The sequence below is a fragment of the Emydura macquarii genome, unplaced genomic scaffold (assembly GCF_026122565.2).
Source record: "Emydura macquarii macquarii isolate MOO-44397 ecotype Brisbane River unplaced genomic scaffold, CSIRO-AGI_Emac_v2 contig_2211, whole genome shotgun sequence".
In the NCBI taxonomy this organism is placed as follows: domain Eukaryota; kingdom Metazoa; phylum Chordata; order Testudines; family Chelidae; genus Emydura; species Emydura macquarii.
This window is the reverse complement of record NW_027132348.1, coordinates 361,114-375,556: the sequence shown is the minus strand read 5'-3', so window position 1 is coordinate 375,556 and position 14,443 is coordinate 361,114. Positions and strand designations below refer to the sequence as shown.

Here is a 14,443-nt window from a genome sequence, read left to right as displayed (position 1 = left end):
ATCAACTCCAAAAGGGAATCCGAATGGATGATCTTCCAGCTTTCTGCTAAAAGTGAATGGGCTCGTATTGGCACTCTTTCCTGAGTCAAATTCATCACTGAAATCATCTGGAGTTTTATCTGAGTAAGGACTGCAGGCTTGATGCAATGTAACTGCATTACAAGGATATATAAAATATATCTAATTTTTCATTTTTCAATAAAATTACCTGTCCCAATGATCTCCAGTCTAAGCTGGCACTTCCAATGTATACATGCTGTTTGTCAACAATCCAGAATGATGACTGAAGGCGACCTTCGTTATAGGCAGTCATATTCATATACAGCACTTCTGCACCTAAGAGTTTAATAAGGACACAACAATTAACCATTGGCCAAAGAAATGGAAAGTACATGCAAGAAACAACAAAGAGGAGCATGTAAGAGTTAAGAATTCAAGTAACCAAACTATTGGCTGACATCAGTTAGACATATCATAGAGCTAAAAGCAGTCTGCAAATATTATTTTAAACAATGTCACTGCCCTATTATTTTAGACCTGCTCCTGAGCCTATCAGTGAGCCCAGGCTCAACCTACCAAACATCCCAAACAAACAAGAGCAGGTGACATCTCAACACATGACTAATGTCTACTGATTTTGTCTCCTGTTACAGACCTCTAGAATTCCAATAGAGCACAATGGCCAGTTCCTGCTCTGTGCAGCACAGACATGCCCTCTATCGGAGACATGACATTGCACCTACCTTTAAAGGGTGTATTGGGAGGAAGACTGATTATTGGCCTTCCTTATATCATGTTTCTTTTCCAATGCTAACCTTGTAAAAAGAGTATAAGCTTTAAAGTTTCATGTCTTTAATCATACAGGTTCTGATTTATAACATTAATATTTTTAAAGCATGCAGCAAAACCCACTCATTAATATCACATACCCACGCTAAAAACCCTACTCATTATTTTTGTTTATGTACCGGCTTAGAAGTATGTGGAGCTTTGCAAAATATGTGTTAGCTGAAAAAACTTGGCCCCGTGTGTGAAAAACAGATTTCTAAATAAGATAAGCCAAAAAAGCCAACACAGAACACTTAGGAAAAAAAAGCAACTTAAAAGCTTCCAACCAAAATCTGAATAAAACTAATAAAAAAAAACAAACAATAAAAATAATACTATATACTGGCCAAATGCCACACAAAATTCAGGAAACTGAAGAAGGCTCTTGGCTTTATAGAGTCTTTTTACAAATTGTCTGTCAAATTTCAATTTAGTCCGCTGATGCCAAATACGGTGAAACATTTCACAGTGAAATAATTTGCCCCATTGTTATGTTCTGTGGAGGTTGCAGAGGAAGGACAATCTTTTTTCTCACTTCAACACACAAATACACACACCCACGCATGGAAGGCCCTGGACACAGAAGTGTCTATGTGCGGGCACGTAGAATGAAAGGCAGAATGCCTGAAGCCTGTATAGATATGAAAGAACTCAATCCAGATCCATTGGCCATTTCTTGTACATAGGGAAGTGTACCCACACAGCATACTATTGCAGCCTGAGGAGTTAAAAAATATTACAGTAGTAGCTATAGAGACTTGGGATGACAGTAATGAAGGTTTTCGCCCTGGGCCAAGTTCTTGGGTATTCAGTTTTGCCAGCCCCAAATAATCAAAAATCATGAACTGTCTCCCCCACCCAAAATCATAAGATTGTTTTCATATATAATGACCAGATAGCAAGTGTGAAACATCAGGATTTGGGGGGGGGATATTAGCATCCAATGGGGAGGGGGCGGATAACAGGTTCAGTTATAAGACAAAGCTCCAAATATCAGGACGTCTGGTCACCCTATTTTCAAATCATGAGATATTTTTAAAATAATAAATATTGGGTTTATTTCACTTAACTTCTGGTTTCTGAGCCTTTCGAGTGAACTTGTGTCACATTTTTAAACTTCTATAAGGGTTAAAAACTTACTTACTTTTTGAAATGACAGTTGCATTTCTCACCTAATTAAATGATTCAAGGAGCTGAGGCATCAAGAAAAATACCAAATATGACAAAACTCATGATAAAGTCATGAGAGTTGGCCACACTGGGCTTTGAGCACTTTACAGGATTTGATGCTGTAACCAGAATTGCATTTTGTGCAACCTAGATGTCATCTGCAAATCTTCCAGGCATGTCACCTTTCATTCTCATCTATGCTTGGAAGCATAGTTATTTTCTGAGCACTTTATACATCTGAATAAGAGCTGCAACGTGCTGCTGACTTTCAGTATGTGCATTAATGAGTAGAATTAATTCTGTGTATAAATCAGAGGCCAAACAAAAGGAACAGGGCAGGTGTTGAATTGTTTTCTGGCAAAATAAACCAAAAACAATAACTTTCTTATATCTGGAATAGAGATTCACAATCAATTAGCTAAAAGAAACACACCATTGCAAAGCGCTAAAACTTTGGGAATTCTTCATTATAAATGGAGTTTTCATATAGTCAGTTTTAACATAAGCAGTTTACAATGAGTCAGATTTTCTTTGCATATATCCAATTTCCCACATTAAGCAGCAGTGTAAATAGCTTAACACCCACACCAAGTAGATTATAAATGAAGTGTTGTTTGAGCTGGAGGAGGAAATACTGGTCTGAAGCAGCTACCTTCTTTACAATTGATTTTTTTCCCCAACTTGCTTGAAAAATATTCAATCTTGAGCAGAAACTTTGCATGCCAAGTTTATAACAGGAAATGCCTTACCAGCTATGATAAACTCTAGAAAATATTAATGCTCTGTAATGGTCTGAGCCAAAAACCTGGATATGAATCCCCCTGAATTTTCGAGGAAGATTGGATGGCATGGGCCCATCTCTTTAAAATATAATTTTTAATTTCAACCATTGACTCATCAGCGAATGCAGTGATATAAAATGGACTGTTATAATATATCCTATTAAAAAAATTGTAACCCACATTTTGCCAATGAATCTTTCAGCTGAAACCAGACAACTCATAATCAGAGCAGATTAGAGCAGAGTATCTCCAAGTAAATCTAAAAAAAAAAAAAAAGGTCATCTGTTGGGAGCATCTATCATCATCAGCCGCTACAAGGACTATTAATGGAGGCCTTAGTTTCTGATGAAAGGAAACATTCATTAATACTGACAATCGCCTCTTCTCTACAAGCCCTTGAGATGTTCTCTCACAGTAGGCTTATTAGATCTTCAAGAAAAATCCATCATCCCCAGTATGGTCTGCGTGCCCTGAGGAAATTAAATTGGACTGATCGATATGGGTAGATATAATAGATCTCATTATTGCACTTCCATCTCAATTATCAGAATTTGTGGGGCTACAAAGTTCAGTCAGAAGACAGAATTTGTAGGTCTGATTGACCACAGGAAAATTCTTGATTCTAGTAAGAGTCAATCATAAAAGTGTTGGCTCACTGAAAATACAGCAGCCCTTGCAATGTCAGCGTCACAACTACTTATATACCAGTGCAAGTGTCTAGAACCGTTCAGTGCTGTCACTTAAAAGTATGATGGATTTGTATATCCCTCAAGATTTTGCATAGGATACGTTTGGCCAGATTGACCCTCTCTTGATGAAAAAGTCACTGAAGTGAACAAGGAATGCTTAAAACTTTGCAAAGATTTCCTCATATATTTTCCACTACACCCTTCCCTCAAGAGGAAAAGGTTTTAGACCTGCAGAGGGGAAATAAGAGGTGCGATCCGGTAGGCCAGCCGTACACACTGGGAAATGAGACTCCATCCCAGGAGACCCTGGCTTTCTCTGCCTCATGGCAACCCATCCCCCAGAGTAGCCATTCTGCCATTGGCTTTCCTGTCCTATCTCATGAGTGGGTAGGAAGTAGAGCAGGGAAGTAGTGCTTGGACAAACTTTCATTTCTGAGTTGATTTCCACCAGAAAACCTGTTGGCTCACTGTAGAAGCACATCTCAGCAAATCGCTGTTTCCCACTTCCTGCCAAGTCAACAATGCTAGAAAGGTGATCTCTGTGGATGTGTCTACACTGCATTTGGAGGCAAGCCTCCCAGACCAGGTTCACAGACTTGTGACAACGGAACTCACGCTAGCACATTAAGAATAGCTGTTTAGGTAGTGCTTTGATGTTGGGATTCAGGTTGCAACATCATAGCACCAGCTACACAGCTATTTTTAGTGTGCTAGCACAAGCCCCACTATCACAAGTCTGTGAACCTGGTCTGGGAGGCTTGTTCCCAGAGGCAGCGTAGACATACATTATAGGTTTAGTAGAAAGGGTGGAGAATACTATGGCTGCCACTCAAGTTTTGCCTACTTCTGCTCTCATGTAGGACAGGGAGCAGTGGGCCAGTTCAGAGTAGCCACCACCTTGGATTTGTTCAATATGAAAATAAATCCTCCAAAGCTGTCTTGTGTTCAGTTGCTTTACTCATAATTTATGCTCATCTTGCTGTACTACTTTCATTTCTACTTGCACAGTTAAATAGAACACTGGCCTATTAAAAAGCTCTATTTACGTTTTACATGCCTATCTGAATGTTGCCAGCAAATAGAGATTTAAAAACTGAAACAAAGCTTTTAAAGGCCTCAAAAGCAACTCCAGGGATTTGCTCCCAGCTGCTAGCCTGCATCCTCTCTCTTCAAGCAGTAAAACTGTCATAATCACTTTGCATGTTCTGGTTTAATTTCAACCGCTGCCAGTTTGAGGAGAAGTAAATCTAAAATTATAGCTGTAATGGGATCAGTCCCATCATATGCTTCAAACTCCTACACTTACCACCACGGCTTTGCTGTTGCTGCTGTTAGATCACTTGCTACCTTCCTTTGCTCCTCCTCTGACTAATTTTTATTTCTTCAACCAGTGCCACCAAGGGAATCTATGCATCACCCTCATTTAGTGTGGCCATCCGCTAAAAGACCATTCATCCACCCCTAGTTACACTAGGCAGGCTGCAAGTGATCCATAACTAAAAGAATGGAAGCGTAAGGTTAGCTTCTTTTCTACTTGCAAAAGGGCCACAACGGACTCAGGAGGTAATGATGGACACTAACCCAGACTCAGGGTACATCTACTTATCTGGATCGATTGAGCAGTCAGTCGATCCAGAAGTCGACGCTGTTAATCCACCCCCTCAAGTGGCACAGTGCAGTGAAGACAGTTCGCAGAAGAGAAGCACAGCAGTCGACGGGAGTTACGCAAACTACTCTGCGTAGTTTGTGTAACTCCCGTCAACTGCCACCAAATCGCCGGGCTAAGTGTAGAACAGGGCTCAGTCACTCACACCCTCAGTTCTGAGGTAGCTTGTGCCATGCAGTAGACCCTGACGCTGTGAGAGACAGTATTTCCACAGCATCTATGGATATTTAACCACTTTACCTAGGCCAGCAGCCAGCTATACGCAATCCAAATTATCTGCATGCAATAAACCGTAAGCTCACAATGGAATCCCACACTGTTTATACTGATCTGCTCAATTTAGCAAACGTAAGCTGTACACCAGAGCTCAGCGGAGCTGCTCAGAGAGGGAGCATGAAGCTGCCACACGTGGCTCTTATTGCAACACTCGTGTGTGTTCTAGAATCCCACCATGATCTCAGGGATAGCGCAGCACCCTGGAGCCAAGTCAAGTACTGGATAGAGTGCCATCGTCTATGTCTTGCAAAGAAGACCCAGAAAGTGTTTCTGCTGGGGCTGTTGTTATCACAGCTGCTTTGAGTCAGTGTAAGTCTTCAAACTCAGCCTGAGATGGATTCTGACCCCAGTTAAAAGTGAAACTCAGCCCTGGCATAAGCAAATGTAAATCCCACTGATTTAAATGGAAATTGCATCTGCTTATATCACAGCCGAATTTGGTTCTCCATCTTCGCAGCAATACTGTATCCTTGCTTTAAGTGAGACATTCTGCATCGTTGTATATTGAGCTTAAAGGATTTGAACACTCCTGTGCACCAAAATGCAAGGGAATGTATGTGGGATGGAAGGAGTACGGGGGAAAAGCCGAAGGTAAGGGGGCAGCTGCTGCAGCAATGATGAAGCCCAGTGAACATCAAGGGGTGCAGAATAGCGATGAGAAAAATAACTGGAACTGTAGCCACATGAGCACCAATGGCAGCCCACTGTGATATGGCAGAACCAACCAAACACCTAGCAGTGTAGGTTACTATCCTGACACTGACAGGAGAGAGGTCATATAGTCCCCTCTCTTTGCTGAACACAGAAAGAAGGCATAAGCAGGTAATTTCTATGGAATATCTATTCCCAGAGCAACTTTTCTGAGCCCATACACCTTATCCATCAAATCCCTTGGTTTATAGAGCTCAAGAGTAAGATTCATGCAGTACATGACTGGCCGGTCTTAGCATGGTTAGACTGTAAACCCCTCCCCAACACATCACTACTGCTAGGGTTCCCTCCAAGAGAACATTTAGCATTATGGTATCAACGCCCAGTCGTTAATTCCTCCCCACCCCTGCCCCCCGAAAATGCAATCTTCCCTTTTTGGGTTTTCAGTAAATTATTGGCCAAGCTTGCAAGGCCTTATTCCACTTGATGGCCTTTCTGTGTTTGGATGGGGGACCTCAGTGTGCAGGGAGGGGGTAAGAGGGAGCCCTTGACATGCAGGAGAATGGGGAGCCATATAGGACCCCTGACAGGGAGAGATGGGGCGATCCTGCTATGAGGTAGGAGGGGGGGCAAGGAGATGCCTTCTGCCCTTGGTACAGAGGGAGAATGGGAGGAATGGGGATGTATACTGGGAGCTTGGCAAGGCAGAGAGGGTGACACACAGGGAGCTTGTGACCAGGAATGGAGGGATGCAAGGAGCTCCTGGTGTGTGAGAGAAACTTGGCCACGAGTAACAAAGTGCAACACCCTCTGGTTTTATTTTCAGTTTCTTCTGAACTACCATTTCTACCCTCTGCCCAACCTACTATGCATCTCCCAGTCGCAGAAGCCTATTTGTCCATCTACAGTAATGACAGACATTTGGTGCATAGATATGCCATTATATGCTCACCTAGACAGAAGAACGAAGGATCCTTCAGAATGATCATGTGACAACTTTTTAACGTAAACTGATCATCAAGAATTTTACCAGAACAATGTTCCCTCCAGGGGAAAAAGAAAATGAGTCTCCCATACACTGACACACTACAGGCAGAGTAGCCATCTCCTATTGTACAAAATCCAGTGACTCAGGCAGAGGGTTATATCCCCAGCAATTTTTAAATTTCCTTCTTATCTGTTTGCGAAAGGTCTGGAGTCATTCCAGAAGTTCCATTAGTATGACCTGTCAGCACTGAAAGGAGGACAAGTGCAAAAACACAGGAATGCATAACTTGAAAACACAAAGTTCTTTTAACTACAGCTCTGAATGATAAAACGACAGACTTTAAACTAGACTATTTACTACTTTGTGGCCTCTTTCAAGAATATTGGATTTGAAATACAATTTTAAAAAGTCTTCAAGATCCTGTCTGGTTCCAAGGGGATTAATAATTCAGACTTAGTTCAAACACAGGACAGTTAAGGACTTTTAGGAAAACATCTGACTGCAATGTCTTAGTTAAGAATCAGTTGCCATTTTCCATTATAATCCCCCTTCCCTTTTAAAAATTGTCTATACTGGAACTTGCTATTCTGGGACCATGTAGCATTTATCAATCCACACCCATAAACATGTTTGTAGAAAACAAATCATAATACACAAAACCCCACAACATTTTCTTTAGCTGATTCTTAAACAGTTGCCACACAAAAACAAGTTCAACCAGAACTAAAGTTGCACAAAAACCATAACCCTCCAGACCACCTTCAACTGACATGCCTTACCATCCAAAAGTCATTACACCCACACGTCCTATGGTACAGAGACTTTTCTGGAACAAACTTCCTTTCACTTTTGGTATAAAACCACCCATGCACAACACCCACACCCAGTTCCTCAAAATCGCACTCAACTGCATAACCTTAACTCTAACTTCAGCAAGATTAGCAAATTACTGATGCACATAGATTTGTTTGGAAAATCTGTATCACTACTTTATGGTAAAACATCCTGCCGTCAAACATAAGTTTGTACCTTTGAATGTGATTTTTGAGCAATTTGATATGTTGAAGAAATCCCTGCCCATGATCCATTGGGATCTTCTAGGAGAGTCCCCTGGTTTGCCTGTAGTGGAGATTCTAAGGCCACGAAGGGTGCAAGGCATCATGTTGAAAAGTTTAATCACATAAACTGAAATCACAAAGGAGCCTTCAATTATTTTAGTCTGGATGAAGTGATGATTCTGAGTGCAGGTGAGGAAACAGAGTCTTAAATGCAACCTGTGCTCCACTGTTCCAGCCTTCACTGCCAGATCATGTTTCCCAGTTCATCACCCAGAAAATTCAGCTATAGTTCGAGAACTGCGACTGCAGTGGGGTGGATCTTTTGAGCATGGACCAAGAAGCCCAAGAATCCCTAGTGTTAAAAAAGTGAAAAGCAGAAGGGTTTCATTCATTATGAGTTGGCTGGCCAGCCCTCCCGCCTCTCGCCCTGCCAGGCACTGAACCAGCTTCTCTCACTGGGTCAGTTCCCCCCAACCAACCGCTCCTTCCTAGCAGATTATGATGGGAGCCCCATTGCTTGATATGTTTAAACTACAAAACACTAACGGATGAACTGCAGGGAATAACCTTGCCTGGGCAAGGACATGGATTGGGTGAGCTAAACTGTCTTTTCCATTGTCATTTAGAAATGCTGGCTATTGCTAGTTCTCACAGCCTGAGAGACAAAAAGTCCAAATAAATGGACATAAATGGCATATCACCTGATTTGGTGTAACTGATTTGGAGGTAATTGTTTCCATAAACTGACAGCCAAATTCCTGATTAAATGTAACATTTAAAAACATAAAAAAAAGTCTTCTGTTCCTGCTTTGAAGGTAATAATTAAAGACAGTGGCTTTATGGCTGCCATACGCAGGCTTCCCAAAAAGTAAAAGAAGATGGCACCTTTCACATAATTTCTATATTTTAGTTTGGTTTGGGTGGTTCATCTGTTAAACAGCACAGAAGAAAAGGAATCTGTAATTGTTTCATTAACAGTAATTAGCATCCTAATACCACATGGATTCAAAGGGGGAAAACAAAGTGAAATTTTAACTAGAGTAATGCCAAAAAAAGTCACAGACAAGCAAGATCTGTGAATATACTCTTCCTTAAAATATGGATATGGACCTGGGAAAATAAAGCAACAAAAAAACTCTCCACTTACATCAACCTAGAATAGTTTCTTTCATTATGTCCTATACTTCAGGAGGCAATGCGTTTACTCATTACATTATGAATGGCAGATAGAACCACATAGGACTTAATCCAGAGAGGTACTGAGTTCTTGTAACTCCCACTGAAGTTAATGAGACTGGAAGATGTTTAATTCCTCTAAGGATCAGGACCATGGAAATTAAAGATGGAAGGTCTGATTCTCCTTAGTCTTGCAACTTGCATAGTCATTTACACATGGGCAAAGTGAGAACAAAGTATATGTGAATGAAACATTGCCATTCTGATTCGGGGACATTTCATACCCACTTTGCACCGGAGTAAATGACTGTACAAGAGGCCAAGCAATGGAGAATTAGGCATAGAAAAGACCTACCAGGGCATCTATAGTCATGCATTCCCTCACCAGTGCAAGATCTCCTTATGCTATTCAGAAACAGATTCTTATGAACTAAGCAAAGGTTAATATTCATTTTCATCAAATACTTTATTAAATTCAAAGGCTTCTTTTTAATAGCCTGGATGTTACAGTCAGTTCCCAAGATAACATGCATTGATAGAAAGAGATTGATTAACGGTTTCCAAGATTTAAAATGTTGGTCTTTTGTTCTTAGTCAAAGTAATCAAACTACCAGTTTCTCAGTCACATATCCAACTGAAGTCAGTGTTCAGCAGAATTGTTATGGCACCCCACATGCAAATAAGATAAGCATTGGTCACATCAAACTTTTGACTTATTCATGAGAAAATCTGACATATCCCAAAGCCACTTTTACCCTTGTCATTGGAGAGAGAAAAGTGGGATTGACAATATATTGTAAAATTTAATCCCCCCACCAAAATAGATTATTTTTGATTCACTACACACAAAAACAAACAAACAAAAAAGTTCTCTCCATTGTATGTTTATGTTAATTTAGGGCTTGTGAATGGACCAAAACTGACAGCCAGGAGAAAGAAGTTCTCATTTTATGCACAGAACAAATACAGCTTAATGCAGCTTTCCCACATGACATTGCCAATGTGTTTCAACCCAATCCTTTTACCACTAGGATTAAAAGGTTAATTCATATTTTGCACTCCTTCAGTCCTTGGCCTCTCTCAACTGTGCCAGAACAGGTCCAGCTCCTCTCTAACTTTGCTCAGCTCTTACAGCCACTCTCGTGTTCTCATTCAGGGGCTTTGTCTAGACTCAAGAAAAAGATGTCTCAAAAAATCTAGGGCTGAAAATGACCAGCAATATATTCTCAAAGGTGCTAAACACTAAGTAGTACCATGTTTCAAAACAACTCAACTAAAACTTGCTATAGCTAACGTCCTTAAAAAGTCAAGTTTTTGCCTAATCCAGACAAGGCTAGGGGAGAGGGAGGAAGGGGGAAATGGATGGGGGAAATGCAGGCCCTTCAGACTCTTTTCCATCCACTGGCCATTAGTGCCAGCAGCCTCTTCTGGAGAGGAACTGTCTCTCATTATTGGTTTGCACAGTGTCTACTGGACTCTGATTTAGGTTAGGGCCTCTAGGCATTACCATAATATAAATAACTCACTCCTTTATGGTAAAGCTGTTCTTTTTACGGGGAATGCCATGTTAAAACCACGGGGCTTCTTTGTCTGGGTTATCATTAGATCTGGTTGACATTTTTCAGCTGAAAAATTCTCATCAGAAAGTGTGGTTTCACCAAAATTTAATTTTTCTGCATGAAGTTATCGAGTTGCAGAAAAAAACATTACATTTTCCACTGGAAAAAAAAATCAACACAAAAATTTTCATTTTGTTTTGAAATGTCAATTTGAAACTGAAGGTTTTGTTTTAAAATGTTTTTCATTTCATCATTTCTGAATGGAAGTTTTTCCAAACTTTTCATTCTGCAAAAGTGTCCAATTTTTTTACTTTTCTTTCCAATGTGGGCTGGAAACAAGCATCAAGATTTTTTTCCCACCAGGGAGACAAACCCAGAGCATACAGGAGAATGAGGTACCCAAAATGCAGCTCCCAGAAGGCATTTCCAAACTGAAATTTTAAATTTTCATGTGAAAGTTTTAGCTGAAAATTGTTGGGGTTTGATTTTTCATTGAAAAGTCAAAATTTTCCGAGCAGCTCTACTCATTACTTCACCTGGGGATAGAAGAGAAGTGGGACTGGCTCTAGGCTGTGGGGCGAACAGTCTTTAGGAAAGCATTTTTAAGAACTGCCAGGCCTGAGGAGGTGGTTCAACATGTGCGTTACTGTATTGTTTTATCAAAAAAAGCCAAACTCCAGGATGGGAAGCTGCTTTTGGACTTCACATTGTATGTGGATTGTGTTTATAAAGCTGATTGAGAAAGGCACTTGCTTACATAACCCTAAAATAAATGCTTAGACATTAAAAAGAAGACAGTTTGGAGGAACAGGAGGCTTCCACACAGACAACTTATAGCACAGCAAAAGCTTGAGAAAATTAGGAACACAAATGAAAAACGTGTAACGCTTCTGCAGGCACTCAGTGGCCTGGTCTACACTAAAAAAGTCATGTTGACGCAAGTATTTCCTTCAGGAGTGTGAGAAATCCACACCCCTAAGCAACCTAGTTAAGCCAACCTAACCTCTGATGTAGACAGTGCTAGGCTGGCGTAAAAATCCTTCTGTCAACTTAGCTGCCACCTCTCAGGGAAGTGGATATACTACAGTAACAAGGTAACTCCTCCTGTCAGCGCAGGCAGTGTCTACATCAGACATTCTCAACCTATTTACCATTGTGGGCTGCATATGCAGCTCTCTCTGCATTGTGTGGGCCACATCCACACAACATATATACCACCTGTATGGCCCTGAGGATGTCACATGGGCTGCAGCTGTGTGCTGATTGGGCTGCAAGAGACCCACAGGCCATCGGTTGAAAACCACTGGTCTACATGAAAGCACTGAATCAAAGAATCATAGAAGATTAGGGTTGGAAGGGACCTCAGGAGGTCATCTAATCCAATCCCCTGCTCAAAGCAGGACCAATCCCAACTAAATCATCCCAGCAAGGACTTTGTCAAGCCGCACCTTAAAAATCTCTAAGGATGGAGAGTCCACTACCCCCCTCAGTAACCCATTCCAGTGCTTCACCACTCTCCTAGTGAAAAAGATTTTTCCTAATATCCAACCTAGGCCTCCCCCACTGCAACTTGAGACCATTGCTCCTAGTTCTTCCACCTACCACCACTAAAAACAGACTTGTTTCATTCTCCCTGAAACCCCCTTTCAGGTAGTTAAAGGCTGCTATCAAATCCCCCCTCATTCTTCTCTTCTGCAGGCTTAACAAGCCTACTTCCCTCAGCCTCTTCTCATAAATGATGTGCTCCAGCCCCCTAATCATTTTTGTTGCCCTCCACTAGACTCTTTCCAATTTGTCCACATTCTTCTTGTGGTGGAGGGCCCAAAACTGGACACAGTACTCCAGATATGGCCTCACCAGTGCCGAATAGAGGGGAATAATCACTTCCCTCGATCTGCTGGCAATGCTCCTACTAATGCAGCCCAATATGCCGTTAGCCTTCTTGGCAATAAGGGCACACAGTTGACTCATATTCAGCTTCTTGTCCCCTGTAATTCCCAGGTCCTTTTCTGCCAAACTGCTGCCTAGCCAGTCAGTCCCCAGTCTGTAGCAGTGCATGGGATTCCTCCGTCCTAAGTGTAGGCACTGGCTGTGCCGCTGTAGCATTTCAAGAGTAGACAGGCATGTGTGAGCTAGCCAATAGCACAGCATGATCCCAGCAGACCTGCTCAGCTACTGTATCTTTGAGTCTTGGTGATAGAGATTCAAACCAGGTTGTGCATGTGCCTGAAGAAGTGACTAAAGGGCTGAAGATGTATCATCCACAAAACAACTATTTTGTGATGTTCCTTAAAGGTTAAAAGCAGAAAATCAACTTGCACTTGTTGGTTCTTTATGAGATCCTGACCTTCTCTGGAAAGTAAAAGCACAGAGACTAGATCACCTACTTTTAGCTTCATTTTGAGGCACATAGATGTGCAGTGCCATGTGTGCTGCTGGCAGAGCAGGTGCCAGCTCATGCCAAGGCTCAGGGCCTCACTGAACACTGATAAAGGCATAGCTGGAGACCAGTCTGGCTCACCAGTGGGTTAGCAGAGTTAAAATAAATATTAATGTTATAAGAATGTGTTTAGACTGTATAGAATGCTTGTGGGGTGCTGCATGTATTAATCATAGCATCCGTGTCCCAGGGCATAAAGTTATATTGAGTGTTTGCATCGTAAACCTCTGTCATTGTGTAACTCACCAAAGAGGAACAGAAGCATTAATGAAGGTAAAGTGCTCATCCCACACTTTGTAGATGGCCCACTGAAGGCAAATGAGGCATTGTGTAGCATCAAAAGGACAGAGACCTTGTTGATTGCATTCCTCACTCCCTCCAAGAAGGGGAGGCTGTGCATGAACTCATGCCATCAGCTGGAATTCTGGGTTGAAAGGGATAAAAATCCCTGGCAAGAAGAATTTTGTCTCTTTATGCTCTCTGGACTCTGAGAGGCAAAGATTACTAAACATAAGCAAGAGATCCCATGCTGCTTGGCAAGGGTCAGCCCTAAAAGACTAATTATTATAGAAGCTTATATTGCCTTTTTAAATCTAAGACTGTAATTCGTGTGTGTATGTTCCCTTTTTTAACCTTGTAAATAACTCATTCCTTTCTTAGTTAATACATCTTTTGTTAGTTTATTACAGGTTACAGGTATTGTCTTTAGTTTGAGATTTGAATACAAATGACCTGGGGTAAGTGACTGATCCTTTGGGACTGAGAATAACCTGAATATTGCTGTGATTTTTGGTGTAAAGACTATCTATCACATAGTCCAGTTTGCATGGTTGGCAAGATAGACTGGAATGCCCAAGGAGATGGTTTGTGACTCAGTCGTAAGACTGTTAGAGTGCTTAAGGAATTCACACTTGTTACTGGGTTGGAGAAATCTAATTATAGAACATACACCCAGTTTGCGGTTTCTGCCCTGCTTTTTACAGTTTGTCAGGAGCTCGGCACTCATGGTCATGAGCCACTCAAGACAGCTTGATACCATGAACTTAACAGTATCTGGTCCTTGCAGTGAGATTTGGGTAAAATCTGCCATATTTTAAAATGGATGCAATGTAAGTCAGCGGAGAATGTTGAAACTAAAAATATGTGTACCTTAAACAATT

General features: G+C 41.3%; 1 protein-coding gene across 1 annotated transcript in view; it reads right to left on the bottom strand.

Annotated features, from left to right (window-relative positions):
- Window positions 1-208: 208 nt before the first annotated feature.
- Window positions 209-14,443, bottom strand: part of LOC137161002 (inactive phospholipase D5-like) — a 178,701-nt gene continuing 164,466 nt past the window's right edge. The window contains exon 7 of the mRNA XM_067560012.1: window positions 209-336. Coding sequence (XP_067416113.1) covers window positions 316-336 — 21 coding nt within the window. The 3' untranslated portion in view covers window positions 209-315. The remainder of the gene's footprint in view (window positions 337-14,443) is intronic.